The 14,969-nt window shown below is 41.4% G+C and overlaps 1 protein-coding gene across 2 annotated transcripts in view; it reads right to left on the bottom strand.

Annotated features, from left to right (window-relative positions):
* Positions 1 to 14,969, bottom strand: part of mtcl2 (microtubule crosslinking factor 2) — an 88,961-nt gene that overhangs the window by 29,222 nt on the left and 44,770 nt on the right. For both annotated transcript variants that reach the window (XM_085260509.1, XM_085260510.1), the window contains exons 5-8: positions 4,670 to 4,732; positions 2,046 to 2,213; positions 1,766 to 1,919; positions 243 to 813 (exon numbers count right to left, since the gene is read on the bottom strand). In XM_085260509.1, coding sequence (XP_085116635.1) covers positions 243 to 813; positions 1,766 to 1,919; positions 2,046 to 2,213; positions 4,670 to 4,732 — 956 coding nt within the window. The remainder of the gene's footprint in view (positions 1 to 242; positions 814 to 1,765; positions 1,920 to 2,045; positions 2,214 to 4,669; positions 4,733 to 14,969) is intronic.

Raw genomic sequence — 14,969 nt, 5'->3', positions numbered from 1 at the left:
CATCATTTTAGGTGGGGGAACTTGCACAATCGGTGGCTGACTAAATACTTTTTTGCCCCACTGTAAGTGTGGAGGCTGGGATGGGGCCTAAGTCTTGTTATCAGACTGAGGCCCAGTTTGATGGCTGTATTATGACAAATCTGGTTTTTGATGGTGACTTTCTCTTGATCATTTTTGAGTTCCACTCAGTTCCACCCAAAAATGTTGAAAACCGAACAGGAAAAGAGAAAATATGAAATTACCTGCTGGGGAGGCACTCAGCTGAGTCTCCAGCCTCTGCATCCGTCTCCAGAGCCAGTCTTAATGAAGAGGAGGAGGATGAAGAGGTGGGAGAGTGATAGGAAGCCAGATCACAGCGCTGTAGGTTGGACAGAAGCACGCGATTCTCATACTGAAGCTTCTTCACCTTCCCGCTTAGTTCTCCAATCTGAAGCGTCGCCAGTCGGAGCTCCTCCTCCTGAGTCGGGGTGTCAGTGCTGATAAGCACCGACCCTTCCTGTAACGTGTGCACCGGACTGTCGTTGAGCATCCCGTCTGTCAGCGACATTAATGAGTTGGACGACAGCGCAGATGCAGGAGGCGGGAGCTCAGATTTATAGCGGTTTATCTCGTTCATCAGAAGTTTATTTTGTTCCTCCATCTCAATGAGAGACCTCCTCAGCAGCTCTGCCTCTTCCTCCACAAACTGCAGGTGTCTCTGGAGCTCCATGACGTTTTCAGATGAAGCCCCGCCGCCAAGCACCATGGCCCCTGCTGTGAGGCCAAGCGCTGCCCCAAGACCGCCGCCAACACCACTGAGCTCTTGAGGACCATCTAAGGGGAAAAGCAATAAAAGTTAGATGCTAAAACAAACAAGGGCAAAAATTAAAAAAAATAATAACATACTTTTGGTATCTTCCTTGAGTCTTTGCATTGTATACTAACTGGCTACTGACTCTAGCCTCATCTTTACTACACAGCTAACAAGGACATATCAATCTTATCATCCCAGCAGCAAAATCACTGAATTTACAAAACAGTCTCAAAAGCAATTTAACAATATAAAATGAAAAGAAAAAAATTAAAATAAAGAAGCTAAGGACCTAATATACATATAAGCCTGAGCTTTTAGGTCACTGGGTTGGCTTTTACAAAAATCTGCCTTACTTTAGTCAGGAATTTAATCACTTTAGTATCCAGTTTTTCAACTTCAGTAAAGAAAACGTTATATCCATCTGCAGTATTTTATATGAGCAGTATGGCTCTGTCTGCCCTTGAAAGCCTAAGGGAAAGCATACCTTCCTGCCCTTCTGTGCACATACATTTAAAGCCTGAGGCAGGGAGAGCAGCACGGAGAGCCCAGAGTACAAAACAGACCAGGTAAAAGGCAAAAAAAAAACAAACCCATGATGTTGTTTAAGTCAGATACACCTTCACAAGGAGCAGCTAAAGTGCAGGTGGGTTGCAAAGAGGCTTGGATATCTACAAAGTTTACAACTGAAGTGGGCCAGCACTGAGATCAGCTAACATCAGCTCATGTATCTGGCTTGGCATGCCTCAGCTAATGTTATGCAATATGTGACAGACACAAGTATATATAAGGTCATTATTTACTGAAAGGAGCCAGCATACCAGCATATGTCTTTTTCCTAATCTAGCCACTTCCTATGTAAGATTTCTAAATACAAAATGTTTCCTGCTGATTTAAGATAATCTCCACCTCCAAGCAGGTGGAAGATCAGATGAAAAATGGACCACAGAATAATTAAACGATGAGACAAACCACCTTGCGGGCCCTTCATGTCGTCCATCTCAGCCCGTAGCCCCCTGTTCTCCACCTCCAGCTCCACAATGCGTCGACTCAGTAGGTTAGCCTCCTCCTCGACCAGCTTTAGGTGGACTCTGATTTCTGCCTCACGGGTGTGGGGGGAGTCAGCAACCTTACAGATGAGATGAGCAGAGAAAAGTAATTCACCTCCTAATTCTTCATGCTTTAATTTTAGATCATGCAAACTGGCTCAAATGTCTCTGTAGCAAATTGTCAAGGAGCCCCATCGTTTCCTCACCTCCTCCACAGTGAGGGAGGCATTGATGTCTCCGTAGAGCGACCTGTACTTGGCCAGCTCCTCCTTCATGGCCTCGCTGTCCTTCACCAGTTTGGTCAGCTTCTTGCACATCAGGGCTGATTCCTCTTTGGCAAAGTGGAGTTGACATTTCAGGTCTGAACTGTCCTCCTGCAGCGACGGGACAAGACGAAAAGAGAGCACAAAGGTGACGATGCTATAAAAAGTGCTGCATCACAAAGACACCAAAATGCATACAAGCGCATTATGGAAATGTCAGAGGGCTGTGTCGTCATTTGAGTATCGAATCATCTGCATTAAAAATAAAAATTAATTCAGATTCAAAAGTGCATATGACCAAATGATGAAAATAATTAAATCACATACATTTAATAAAGGCACCCATTGAGAGTCACCCTCAGACCTTTCAGTGTAATTGTAAAAATGCAACGGCAGTCCATCATATGATTAGAAAGTCATAAAAATATAATTAGCTGTTATTAAGCTGTGTTATATGTGTTACAATAAATACATGATAACGAAAAGATAATTAAATAATGCTCCATTAGTATAATTTATGCAAAAACTTTAATGGAAAAGTGAATGAAGACAAGTAAATGAGAGAAAAAAAGAGTAGATAAGGTTCAGTGAGTAACGACGACGGACAGTCGAGCTTTGACAGAGGTTATACAGAGCTGAACGAAGTGACACACACAAAGTCAAAGCTGCAGACACACTCAGACACACAACAAGAGAACCGGTCAGATCACTTCATGAACAGAATGCAACCTTTAGATCCATCCAGACTGAGACGTGGATGACATTAGAGGTTAAGGTGAATCATCTGAGGACTGGTTTATATTCTGATGTTGATAAGTTTAATATCTTGGGCTCTGTATTTCTGTCAGCTTGCTGGTAAAAAAGAAAAAAACTAAACAAGACAGTGCAACATTAAGGCCATGCTGGCTAATGGTGAAACATTATGGTCCCTTTTTCAAGGTCTTTATAGTCTCTCAAAATAACTATATAAAACCACAAGTGCTGTATAATAACCTGATTCAATTTTCCTGTGCTGTTATCCTAAACTCAGTACTAAGCCTTGTCGACCTGAGGTGACCCCGTGCAGCCATTCCTCAGATGCAGCTCCGTGGTTGTATTTGTTTTACGGCCTGTGGAGCGATTCCAACCACATTAAGCTCGACGAGGGCCGGCGAATTTACAGCCATTTATGGTATGTGGCTTGGAATGGGAGCCCGGGCCCGGCTTGTGTTAGCAGCCAGAGAGATGGCGGTGTAGATAATTACCTTCACTGCAAACACCTTCTGTGGTGATTTGTTAGCCTGCTGAGTTTTTATTCTGCATCTGTGTAGTTTGTTCTTGTGTAAAACCTGAGCTCCTACACCACTTACTTCTTTAGTCCCTGTTTTCACATTCTTTGGGCGGTGTTTAAACTCTTCTAATGACTCAGAAGATTAATGAGGGGGGATCGACTCAAAAACAGTGGAGGAAAAAGCTACAGAATCAAAAGGAAGGAGAGACTGAAAGTGTAATCTTGAGACTTGAGCTGTATTCCCCAAGCAAACAAGAACTGAGTAGATAAGGATTACAGGAAGTACAAACACCTGCAGGACAAGATGGAGAAGAGTAAAGATGAGAAGGAAGAAGGGAACTGCTGATCTGTCTGCTTCAAACTGCAAGCAGCCCGTTTGGATAGCTAAGAGTGTGATCCCCAGAGGAAATCGCTCAAAATAAGCAGAGACGCGCAAACAACAAAGTCATGAGTTGTAAGGCCAAAACACAGAAAGGATGAGAAGTTTCCTAACTTGACACATTCAGCGTCTATTCTGAAGCTTAAAACACAAGTGAAGGTTTGGACTGAAACAAATAATAAGACGTACGGAGGAGATGTTAGGGTTTTTCTAGTGGTGACTAAAATATCCGCATTCAAATTTATTTGTTTGCCTGTTTTCAATTATTAACCACATAAAAATTAGTCATCATAAAAATGAGACCATAACAACTCCTCATGGCATGTTCCATATGCATGTTACGCTTTACAATATCATACTCTAGTGCAGGGTATGATTTATGTCTGGGAACGTTCATGGAGGGCAGCTTTTCATAATTATTTCAGCGCTGTTCTGTTTTTCCTGCTTGATCAGGGCTAATAACAGTCATAGCCCACCTGCAGCACATGTGATTACATTCCCAGAGAGGTGACAGTTGCCTGCGGCGATGCTGACACTAAAAGCTACACCACAATATGATACAGTTTAATATCTATATTTCATATCTTTAGCTGTTATCGTTAGCTGTGGATGTCTGGACAGGCAGGAATGGAGCTTCGCTGTAAGAAATAGAAATATCCTGAATGAGTGTTTATCTATTAAAGAAAGTTGTATTATATCACAGCCTTGCAGATGCTTTTGGAGGAGTTATACTCTGTGTTCGCAAAGAGTGGTATAGTTCTGTAAAGGTTTCCCTCCGTCCCTGAAACCTACAGACGTAACTTCTCATGCCACTTGCTCTCCTGCTATAAGTGTCCCAAGCTGCAACACATTGTGTCTCGTATTGATTTGTTAAACCTTCTGGAGGAAAACACAGACGTGTGCGTGCTTGGTTCTTACCTGTGCGGCGAGCTTTTTGTCAGGTTTGTTGTTGGGTCGTGCTCCTCGTTTCTTCTGGGAGTTCTGAAACAAAGACACACACAGAGCCTCATTAGTAAGTCTTGACACCATATCGACTGTGAACTGTTTCAATAAAATGAAGAACGGACTCAGGCTGAAATGAAGAGGAGAGAGCAGGGACTTAGGGCCATCAAAAAGTGGTAATCTCAACTGTCAGCATCAAGACAAAAACAGATTAGGATTGTTTTGTGCAGCAAATGGGACGTCATTTTTGGGTTCTTTTGCACTTTAATATCACTAAATAACAGATTTAAGTCAGTGTAACTGCATGAAGCCGCAGTCTGGAGACTTAAATCCTTAAATTAAACATAAATACCAGAAAAACAGCTACCCTGGCTTCGACCAAACGTGACCACATTGGACTGCGAGCATCTTTTAGGTCCACTAATTACCATGTCCTGTTGTGTTTGTTTAAGCTGTACAAAATCAATCTCTTCAGATTCCTATGTCAAAACATCCAAGTTAGAGACATTAAAAATTCCATTTACAGCATAGTGCAGTGTAGTTTTCCTTTCAAATGATTTTTTTCCTTTCTTTTAAAACCAATTCAGAGTTTATTGAGGCTTAAAGGTAGGACTGAGATTGCTGCCACAAAAAGATGCATGGGTAGAACAAATTGGGTTTTCTCTACTACTACAAGAGCAGTCACAATGTATAAATGTCAAGGACTTAAAGTGTGAAAGGCAACAACAGAGAAAAAGCCCTTTTTACATACATAAAGAGCAAAATCAGACTTGTGGACCGGATAAGGACATTAGTCATTCCTGGTTTTTTAAAAAACGGTGTCAGCACAAACATTGACGTTGTATCTTCAAAAGTACAAAAGGTAATGGATGATGAGACATTGGCTACATTGGATACAAATCTGCTTTTTGGCAGATTTAGGCCTGCATTAGAATTAGAAAAATATATTTAAAATACTCAAAACCTATTTTTTTAAATTTCATCGTGACTGCCATGAATGGGCACACCAGAGTCATTAAATGCTTTTCTTATCTGTCTGTGCTTGATGTGTACCTGTAAGTGGTAAAATATCCAGACCATCTTTGTTTGAGCAGCTCTTTTCTTGTCATCTTATTATCTTACAAACAATACAATATTGTATGTACAGCAGCAAATCTGAGCCTTAATCTGCCACTGAACATCATTCTAGAACCTTATAAGCCACACACACACACACACACACACACACACACACACACACACACACACACACACACACACACACACACACACACAGAAATATGAAATTCCAAACACACTCTTTCATATGACACACTTCCTCTCCCTCTTGGGCTAAGCTTTGGATGTCACTGCAGTGGTGATGTGTATCATTTCTGTGGAGACTTGAATCAACACTGATAAGAGCGTGGAATTACAGCTGTGAGGTGGAGGTACAAGTGCTAGAATAAAGAGACACACAGACACATCATCCACTGTTTGTCCAACTATCTTCCCAGTGCATCAGACTATCATAAATCATCATCCTTCCCTCTCTTTACAGCCAATCATCACACATACACATGTACACACAGGACAGACGCTGCAGTGCAAGCAGCCAAGCTCATCTGGCTCACTCCGTTTCCATGGAAACAAGCTACTCTGCAATGAGAACTGCCGACAACAAAAGAAAGAAACGGAGGGATGAATAGAACAAAAAGGTGATAAAGGACGACATAAATATATAAACAAATGCTACTGCTTGGGTCATTTTTTAGATCTACAGTGTGTTTTTAATTTTCCCCCAAATGACCAGGCTTTAAGTGAATTATTAAAATGCTCCGCGGACACTATCAAGTGGAGGAAATTTCAAAATATGTTATCTTATAACCAGGTGTACTGCAGCGAAGCATCAGACTGAAGGACATTTATCTATCTGTCTCACTTCTTTCTGTTTTTTTTATGCATTCTGCTCTTTTATTTCTTCCAAATGATCGACTCATCATTCGTTGGGCTATTTCCTGATTTTTAATTTTTCATCTTTCCATGTCCTATTTTACTCTCCCAACCCATTTTATAACCATTTTATTATCGAGTGCAAACAGTGGTTAAAAGCTCTGAACTCACTGATCGATAGGCCTGCCTGATAATGGAACCATTGATTATGGCTGGAGGTTGAACAGATGTCAGAACTGTTGGATCAGGTTTTCAGCTGGGCAGCAATCACTGCGATCCACGAATTTCCAGCAACAGCAAACGCTGCTCTGTCTGACAAATTGTCATTGGAGTTGAAAATGCAGCAAATGAATAGTTCCTCAAACCTTTTCTGAGGAAAGGTGAGCAGCAATCTCCCGAGTTAAAAAGTGAGACCAATGAGGAAAAGGGCCAAAAAGTGCAGTTCTGTAAACGGCCACTTAAAGCTGGCTTCTAGCTGAGTTCTGATATGGATTTCTCTTATACCAGACAAATAAAAGGGGCTGCTGTTCCCACATGGGAGGCAAAATGACATTTTGATGTTAGAGACTTTTAGAGACACATCATTGATTACAGCAGCAGGGAAAGTATAGCTTTCTTTGCAATACATCTGGTCCATTCAGTTGTCCCATTAGGTAGTGATCTTGTGGAACAACCTAATATATATGATACAGTGTCACAGAGTAACTGCAGGTCAGCCAGTGTGTACAATAAGAGGAGAGAGAATTCTGGCATATTTTATTATTTACTTGAGTCCATTTCCTGTCTGCATATCTGTTATTTTCCAGTGTGCCTGACTTGTTTAAACCTGCTTTACCTGCTGATTCTTTAGCGAGCTGGGCAGGAGCACGACAAGCTCTAAAGAATACGAACTGATATGTTAGGAAACTGTTGCACATTTGCAATAATCCAACAGACTGTCAGTCATCTGTGTGATCCTCTGACTCTCTACACAACGGAAAACAAAAAAACCAGCAAACAGTACAGGCTGGATTGCAGAAACTGATAAACCGATATGTCAGAGGTTCTTCTCGCTGCAATCTGCATCAATCTGACCAAACTATCAGTTTAACAGCTAAAATGAGAACTTCACTGTCTGAATCTGGAATAAAAGGATGGTGATGGCAGCTGTTCTTTTAAATATAGTAAATATATATGTTTCTGCTGATCATTGCAATGACATTAACATTAACTATGACAGATGGAAATACCTCAAATACCTGTGTGCAGGATTTTTATACCTCAGTCATTACCCTTCTATATAAAAAACAACCTAACAAATTTCTATTCCTGTTCCTGGCACCCAGGTGTATTTGATGTGCAAACCTTCATTTTCACATAAGCATGCTTTGAAATGTTCATTATTATTTTATGTAAACGCACACACACTGTGCCTGAGCCTGCTTCTCATGTTTCTCAGCCTGTAGGTCTACGGTTACGCTGCAGATACGGTAACAAGTCAACTTCCATGTTATCTGATAACATATTTAATAGCGTCTGACCGCTGCCTCTGCTTTTTCAGCAGCAGCAAAGGTTGTGTCAGGATTTATTTTACAGTAACCCCACTGTTGATCCTCTGCAGCAGAAATGCTGATGAAAGGGGCGATGGAGACAGATAAAAAAATGTGAGGGGGAAATGATGACATATCCAGAGAGTGTCAGAAAGAGGAGCAAACAGATGGATTTTCAAAGTCAAACACTATTGCCTGAGTGAACCTCAGGATAAAAGGGAACAGATCAGGACAGAGAGGGAAAGAGGAAGAGATGGAGGAAGGGAACGTGAAAGAGAGAAATGTTGTCATTCCTCTGTCATGGATGAAGAGTCACAGCAGTGTAAACTTTTCTCCTTCCAATCCAATCCGATCCACAGCTCATCCAGCCATGGCGTATGGTACTGCAGAGCAGGGTGGGATCAAACACAGTGAGACAAACACTCGAAGGAAAGTTGGGAAAGTCTGGAAGAGGTCCATGAAAAATGTTTAAAATGTTTGGCAGCTAATGAGGAACGGCAAAACCTAAACAAAGCAACGCTGCAATTCATGATGTGGCAATTACAACACCTGTAAAGGGCAAAAAATGTAAAAATGTGAGCGAATAAGAATGAAATAAAACCGACTTTATTGTGATGTTATTGTTGCTGAGAGCTTGAGAGACTGGAGAGAAAGAAACTGACATGCTTTCTGAGTGGAAATGGTTTTAACAGCGAGTCAGGTTACGGCCCGTCACAGAGGTTAACTGACAATACATGACACTGCTCCTGGAGAACGAGGGGGAGAGAGAGGAGACTGCAAAGAAATCAGATTTGCTTTCAGTGTACAGACTCACTTAAACCAACCGGGCATGAAACCCTGGGCGTGACACAGCAGAGAGGAAAGGACTTCTAGAAAGAAATGGACTGTAAGGACGGGAGTCTAGCTTTGTCTTTACATCCACAAACTGAGGGCCTTTTTTCTGGTCCCACTCTCTGCCTCTATACACGGATGGACAGATTTAAAGGTGTACGCTGGCTGCACACACGGCATCCGTGGGGATCAAACACTTAACCTGGGCTACCAAACTCACTGTTCAACTGTCCAACATTTTCCAACGGTGACATTTTCAAGCTATTTGCTGATTTCATAGATTAGTTCACAACAGTTTTGATGCAGGGGTATCCTTTTATTTTGTTTTTCGAGTAGACACGGCAAAGCAAAGGTATGCCTAATATCCCTGTGTTGTGTTGTGTCTGCATTATCGTAATAATGTTGGTCCAGGATCAACATTGCACCGACCAGTCACGTGGCTGTGATGTGATAGCTTTGCAATGTGGGGAGAAAAAATAAAAAAATAAATCCTCTGCTTATATAAAACTCTCTCCTGGAACAAATGGTTAGCATTTAATGCTAACTGAATGCTCAGATAACATCCGTGGTCAGTTGCAATGTTAGTTATTATTATAATGATACAGGATACACAAACAAAGCAATGATTTCATGGACATGGACAGCATACATATAAATAATTATGCATAATTCTGAAGAAGGTCTGCACCAAAACGCTGCAAAGTCAGATTTTAAATCACAAAACTTTTATGTCACTTATAAAAATATTGTTGTCTGAAGAAAAACAAGAGTCTTTCAGTCACTGATGCACTGCTGCAAATAATTTACTCTGAAGGTAGAACTTAGATCAGATTGCTCGAATATTGAGTGAAAGTGTGTGTTTGTGGTTGCCAAGGGGATTGCGCAGGTTTCTGGAAAGAAAATTGATTTATTTGAAGTGGATGAAGCTCCAGACTCTCTCTCTCTCTCTTTGTTTCAGGCAGAGGAGCCGTCTCTGCATGAAAGAACAGGACATCACTACCGCACACCCGGGAACAAAGACTGGCCACAACACAGCACATAACGAGTTGCATAACCCGGGTGTGTGTCTGTGTGTGTGTGCAAGATAAGAATGGATGGTGGTGCAGAGAAATGGAAGAGTGACAAGTGGGAGAGGAGGAGATAATTAGAACGTACTATCCCTCCTAGTGCTAACAAAACACAACAAATCATCAGCGCTTGCTGCTACAAATCATTAAATTGGCTCATTAATGAGGTTTGAAATGCAATTAATCTTGTTTTTTTATCTGTTTTGGGGACATAAACTGCCTTGCATTCTAAAACAGGCTAAATTAACACATCTTGCTCAAATCTCGCTATTTTCCCACTGAAACAATCCAACAATGTCAACACCAAAACACAACTGTGTGCTTGTGATGTTGTGAACACATCTCAACACCATATTTATAGTTGAAAAATCCCTTTGCTTAATTCCTAGGATGCACAAGCAGCGTTAAGCAGCTCTTCCCGACTGCGTGCACACAGAGCAAAGCCGCTCCGAGCACAGCGGAGCAGAACAGATAATACGAAAGCAACACCAACGTTTTCCCAATCCCCAGCCCGCTCAGCTCATTACTACACGCTCACACTGTTTCTCCATACTTTGCAGTATCTCTCACACCCTCTTAACACACATTTCATGAAAACGTTCCAACACCCGGCTAGTCCTGAATTAGGAAATAATAAGCCCATTTGCTGTGAGCGCTTCAAGCATAAAGCCACTTTGGCTGCTGTGGTTATGACCATGAACTCCAACTTTTCTAAATTTCCATTTTTCTAAATTTGCTTATAACTTTCAATCACACCGGTGGTTTTACAGGTTATGATATTATAAACAAATTATTTCTGCAATTCGATGGTTTTAGTTTGAGTTTCCATTTTTCTCACTTTTTCAATAAGATGTAAACGGTGCAGACAATATTTTTAGAATCAAGATTCAAAGATTCAAAGTGTTTATTGTCATGTGTACAGAAGAAATAGCATTTCTCTGCGCAATGAAATTCTTCCTTTGCTGTCCACACACAAATGCCACACACAGTGGTATGAATTTTCTTGTGGTTTTCACTAGTATAGGGATAATATTTTAATAAGATCCAGAGAAAGAATTCAGGAACATTTGCTGTCACATATCTTGGTACTGAAAAGAATGAAGATGAACAGACTTGTTGACTAGAAGTATCGACGGGCAGCTCTAAATGTATCCTCCAACAGAGATTTGTTTGCTGAACACACCTTTACATCTTTACTCTTCTTTTAGATAAGTGAACACAGTGAGGTCCCGTATCATCGCCAATATTACCGTAAATAAAAGAAGCCTGGCTGGCCTTGAGGCCTCAGCAGATGCAAAGAAAAGATGCCTTGAGAAACCTTGAGGTCAGTGGCAGCTTCAAATCGGTGGGGTTCAGTAAAGGCTCGATTGAGCGGGACCTTTCCACACCTCTCTAAAATAGGAAGATCTACCATAAAAATCCTGCACACCAATTTTACAGCTCCAGTGAGCAATTGGGGGGCGGCAAAAACTGCCGCATCTGGCTTCAAAGTAAAGATGATTTGTAAGTGAAGTGATAAAACCTGTCAGAGCGACTCTGGCCTCGAGTAGAAATTTCAAGATCTGGGCACATTAAATTTGATGCTGGAAACATCATGGTTAGGCAACACATCAGAGAGCGATGGGAGCGCGTGAAGAAAAACAAACACATTTGTTCGTTCATTTCGTCACACTTGCTCATTTCTTGCTTCATTTCTTGCTCTTCTACTCTTTGAATGGTAAAATGAAACGCAGCAAAGCCCTGCGCAGTGCACAAACTCTGTTAGTAATGTTTGCTATAATGAAATATTCATTTTTGACAGCTGAAAGCTAATGGTGACACATTCCTGACTGTACTATAACAGCAAAAATGACTGGTTTGAGTTCTTACGAATGCAACTGTTAAATAAAAAAACATCCATTTTTCATATAAACATGACGTAGCCTCCCCTGCCTTAAACTGGGAGGTAAATTTCACACAAGCACACAGGAAAAAAACACACCAACAGTGAAGAGGAGGAATGAAAAAGTGGAAAGCCAGTGTGGTTAGGGATGACTGAGCTTTCCAAAACTATCAGACTGGCACATTAACAGCAGAAACGCAAGGATCCAATTAACGCAAACAACGAAGTCGTTCATTTTTGAAATGTATTTTTGTTGTGTGACGTCTGCTTTAATCAGAAAAGGATTCCTGGGAAAAACTCACTCAAGGAACGTCTGAAACACCAAACGGCTCCAGTTCAGAAATCCGGCAATTAGTTGACGTCAGTGTGGACTTTATGGTGGAGTGTAAAACAAAGGTGCCTTTCTCTAGCACACACGCACACATACTCACTGCATGCTATCTCTGCTTGCACCCAGTTATGTCCTGCTTTCAAAATACAGCAGGGAAAGCAAGAGGAAGAAAAAAACTGAACAGAAGAGAAGCTGATGAATGAGAGTTGTATGTGAATGAACAGCCTGGTGCCATCACGGTGAAGAAGGCAAAGCAGACGACTGTATCATCTTCATAGAGATACAGGGAGATGTGGAGGAGGAACAGACACGCTGACTGAAAACTATTAATCTAACCGTTTCCGTCTGGTGCTTCGGGATGTCTGGGCGATAGGGTCGCGACTGAGTGAGACAAAATGGTACAAATAACTTTTTTTTTTTGTATTTCTCCCTGTGTGTTGTCTGCTAAACATGCAGTGGAAAAATAAAAGCTAGATATCACGGCAAAGCTCCTTCTGACCGCCGTGTTATGTAGCTAATAAAGTATCTGGTCAGTGTATGTTAATCTATATGAGCACATTAAACCTCTTATTAGGGAATTTTGCTAAATACTAGGATCAAAGGCAGAATATAATTTAAATTTCCAGGGTACTGTTAAACAATGGGAATCCATGGTTGCTTGTAAATCCTCACTCATGTTTGGTTTTTTAATGCCTAAACATATGAGCACCTGTATTTACAGATGTGTTTACCCCATCAAGAACCTGTTCCATGTATTTCCACCCAAAAAAATAAATAAATTTGGAACCAGCATGACAAACCTGAAACTGGCCATCAGCGGGTGTGGGAGTGGCTTCTGAAAAGAATTCCAATTCTTGGTGGATTCAGCCAACACATTCTGCTAGCCACAATTTTTCTTCCCACAGAAATGACCCCAAATCCTGCTAATAAGAAATGTGGGTTGGCTCTCAAAAGGGACTGAAGCTGATTTGGCATCAGAACTGGCACCGAGACTAGTGAGTGTTGGTAGAAAACAGTTTATTCCTAACATCTACTCCTCACACACACACACACACACACACACACACACACACACACACACACACACACACACACACACACAAACAGAAAAAAAGACCTAATCTTTCAGTATGTCACAATATAGCTTAACCACAACTGGATGCACACACCTTTCCATTGCCTCTGCTGATGAATTGTTTTGTCAAACATTAGCATTCATTAATTACAGCAGGTCTGATGGAAATCTCCTCTGTGCAATTTTCCTCTGTGCAATTAAATTGATCCAAACCCTGCTGCGAATTAGTCAGTGTTTTCTGGGAAATCACCGGAAGTTGAGCTCAAACACTCTCCTCCAGCTGCTGGAGCACCATTCAAAGGCTGCCCAGCTGCAAGAGCTGAGAGCGTCATTCATTCATGTGCTGTTGCTTTTGAATACTATTACTTAAAAGAAACAGTTATGTTGCGTCTTAAAATGTTCCCACAGTGTCTGTTGTGGCGTTTCGCTGTGCAAATTAAGGCTGACATGATGTAACGCAAGAGTGATTCAGCTCACATCCGCCTGTGCGTATCATTGAAGCTTAAGCCAATAGAGTGAATGGTCTATTAGCATTGCATTAGCATAGCATTAGCAGAGCAACAAAGAGCTGCAAGACAGATAGAGCTTGGATATGATACTCTGCAACACCAGACTGTACAGAAGAGAAAACCAGCCTCCTTCTCTTCAGTTTACGTTGGCTCTTCACAGACAGACAGACACACACTCTGAAACAGGCAAACAAAGGATCAAGAATTAAGGAAGATGAGGATGGAGAAGGAGGGGCAGAGCAAGGAGGCTTTGTAGGTCTTTGTTACTAAAACCACTGCTGACTTTCAGCCACTTCCATTACAGAAAAGCTGACAGTCTATATCTGCCGATGTGCGTGCACGAGTGTGTCTCCAGACGCTCTGCTTATTAAGGCAGTGTGTTAGTAGGTGACCTTGCGCAAATGAACAGCCTTCAAGTGGTATTGATCTGAATTATTCATATGTGTACAGTGTGCACATTGTGCCTTGACAGTGCGTGTGTGCGTGTTAAGCTGCAACATGGGCGTGCATAATATAAAGTCCAGCCCACTACGGGTGCGAGTGAAGGGATCTGTGTGTTTTTATGAGTGTGCCTGGTAGAGCTGGAAGCTGAACAAAGCAAGCACAGCCTAAGAGGAGGACTAGTGTGTTTGCGTGCGTGTGCGTGCGTGTAGTAGACATCAACCCTTAATGCCAGATACCTCTCTCACCTCCTTCCTTCCTTCTCTTCATGTGTCCACAGGGTCCTAACGCCTTAAAAGTTTCCTTATTCCATTGATTATCAATTGTTACAACCAATATTATTCAGTTAAACTGTGTGCTAATCACAAGCGCCAAATATGCCCCTCAGGGACTTGTTTTCTATTTCCTATTGTGCTCTTATTTTGCCTTTGGAGTAGACGGGCACATTTTTGGCATTTTCTGGATGATATTTGATCAAAATATTAAGACACTGCTACATCTACAAGAACACAAAGCAGCCACGGTGTAAACGTCCAGATTATCCTGATATATTGTAGTAAAAACTGGCAGCTGATGTGCCACTGCAATCTAGAATGATAGTTTATAACTATATAATATAACATCACTACAGTCCTGTACACAATATAAGGTTTTGTGTGTGCCCACTATAAGCAGTTTG

The sequence above is a fragment of the Mchenga conophoros genome, linkage group LG20 (genome assembly GCF_057382185.1).
Source record: "Mchenga conophoros isolate Kocher_MC1m ecotype Shallow Benthic linkage group LG20, M_conophoros_male_GT1.1, whole genome shotgun sequence".
Taxonomy (NCBI): domain Eukaryota; kingdom Metazoa; phylum Chordata; class Actinopteri; order Cichliformes; family Cichlidae; genus Mchenga; species Mchenga conophoros.
This window is presented reverse-complemented; position numbering and strand designations above follow the sequence as displayed.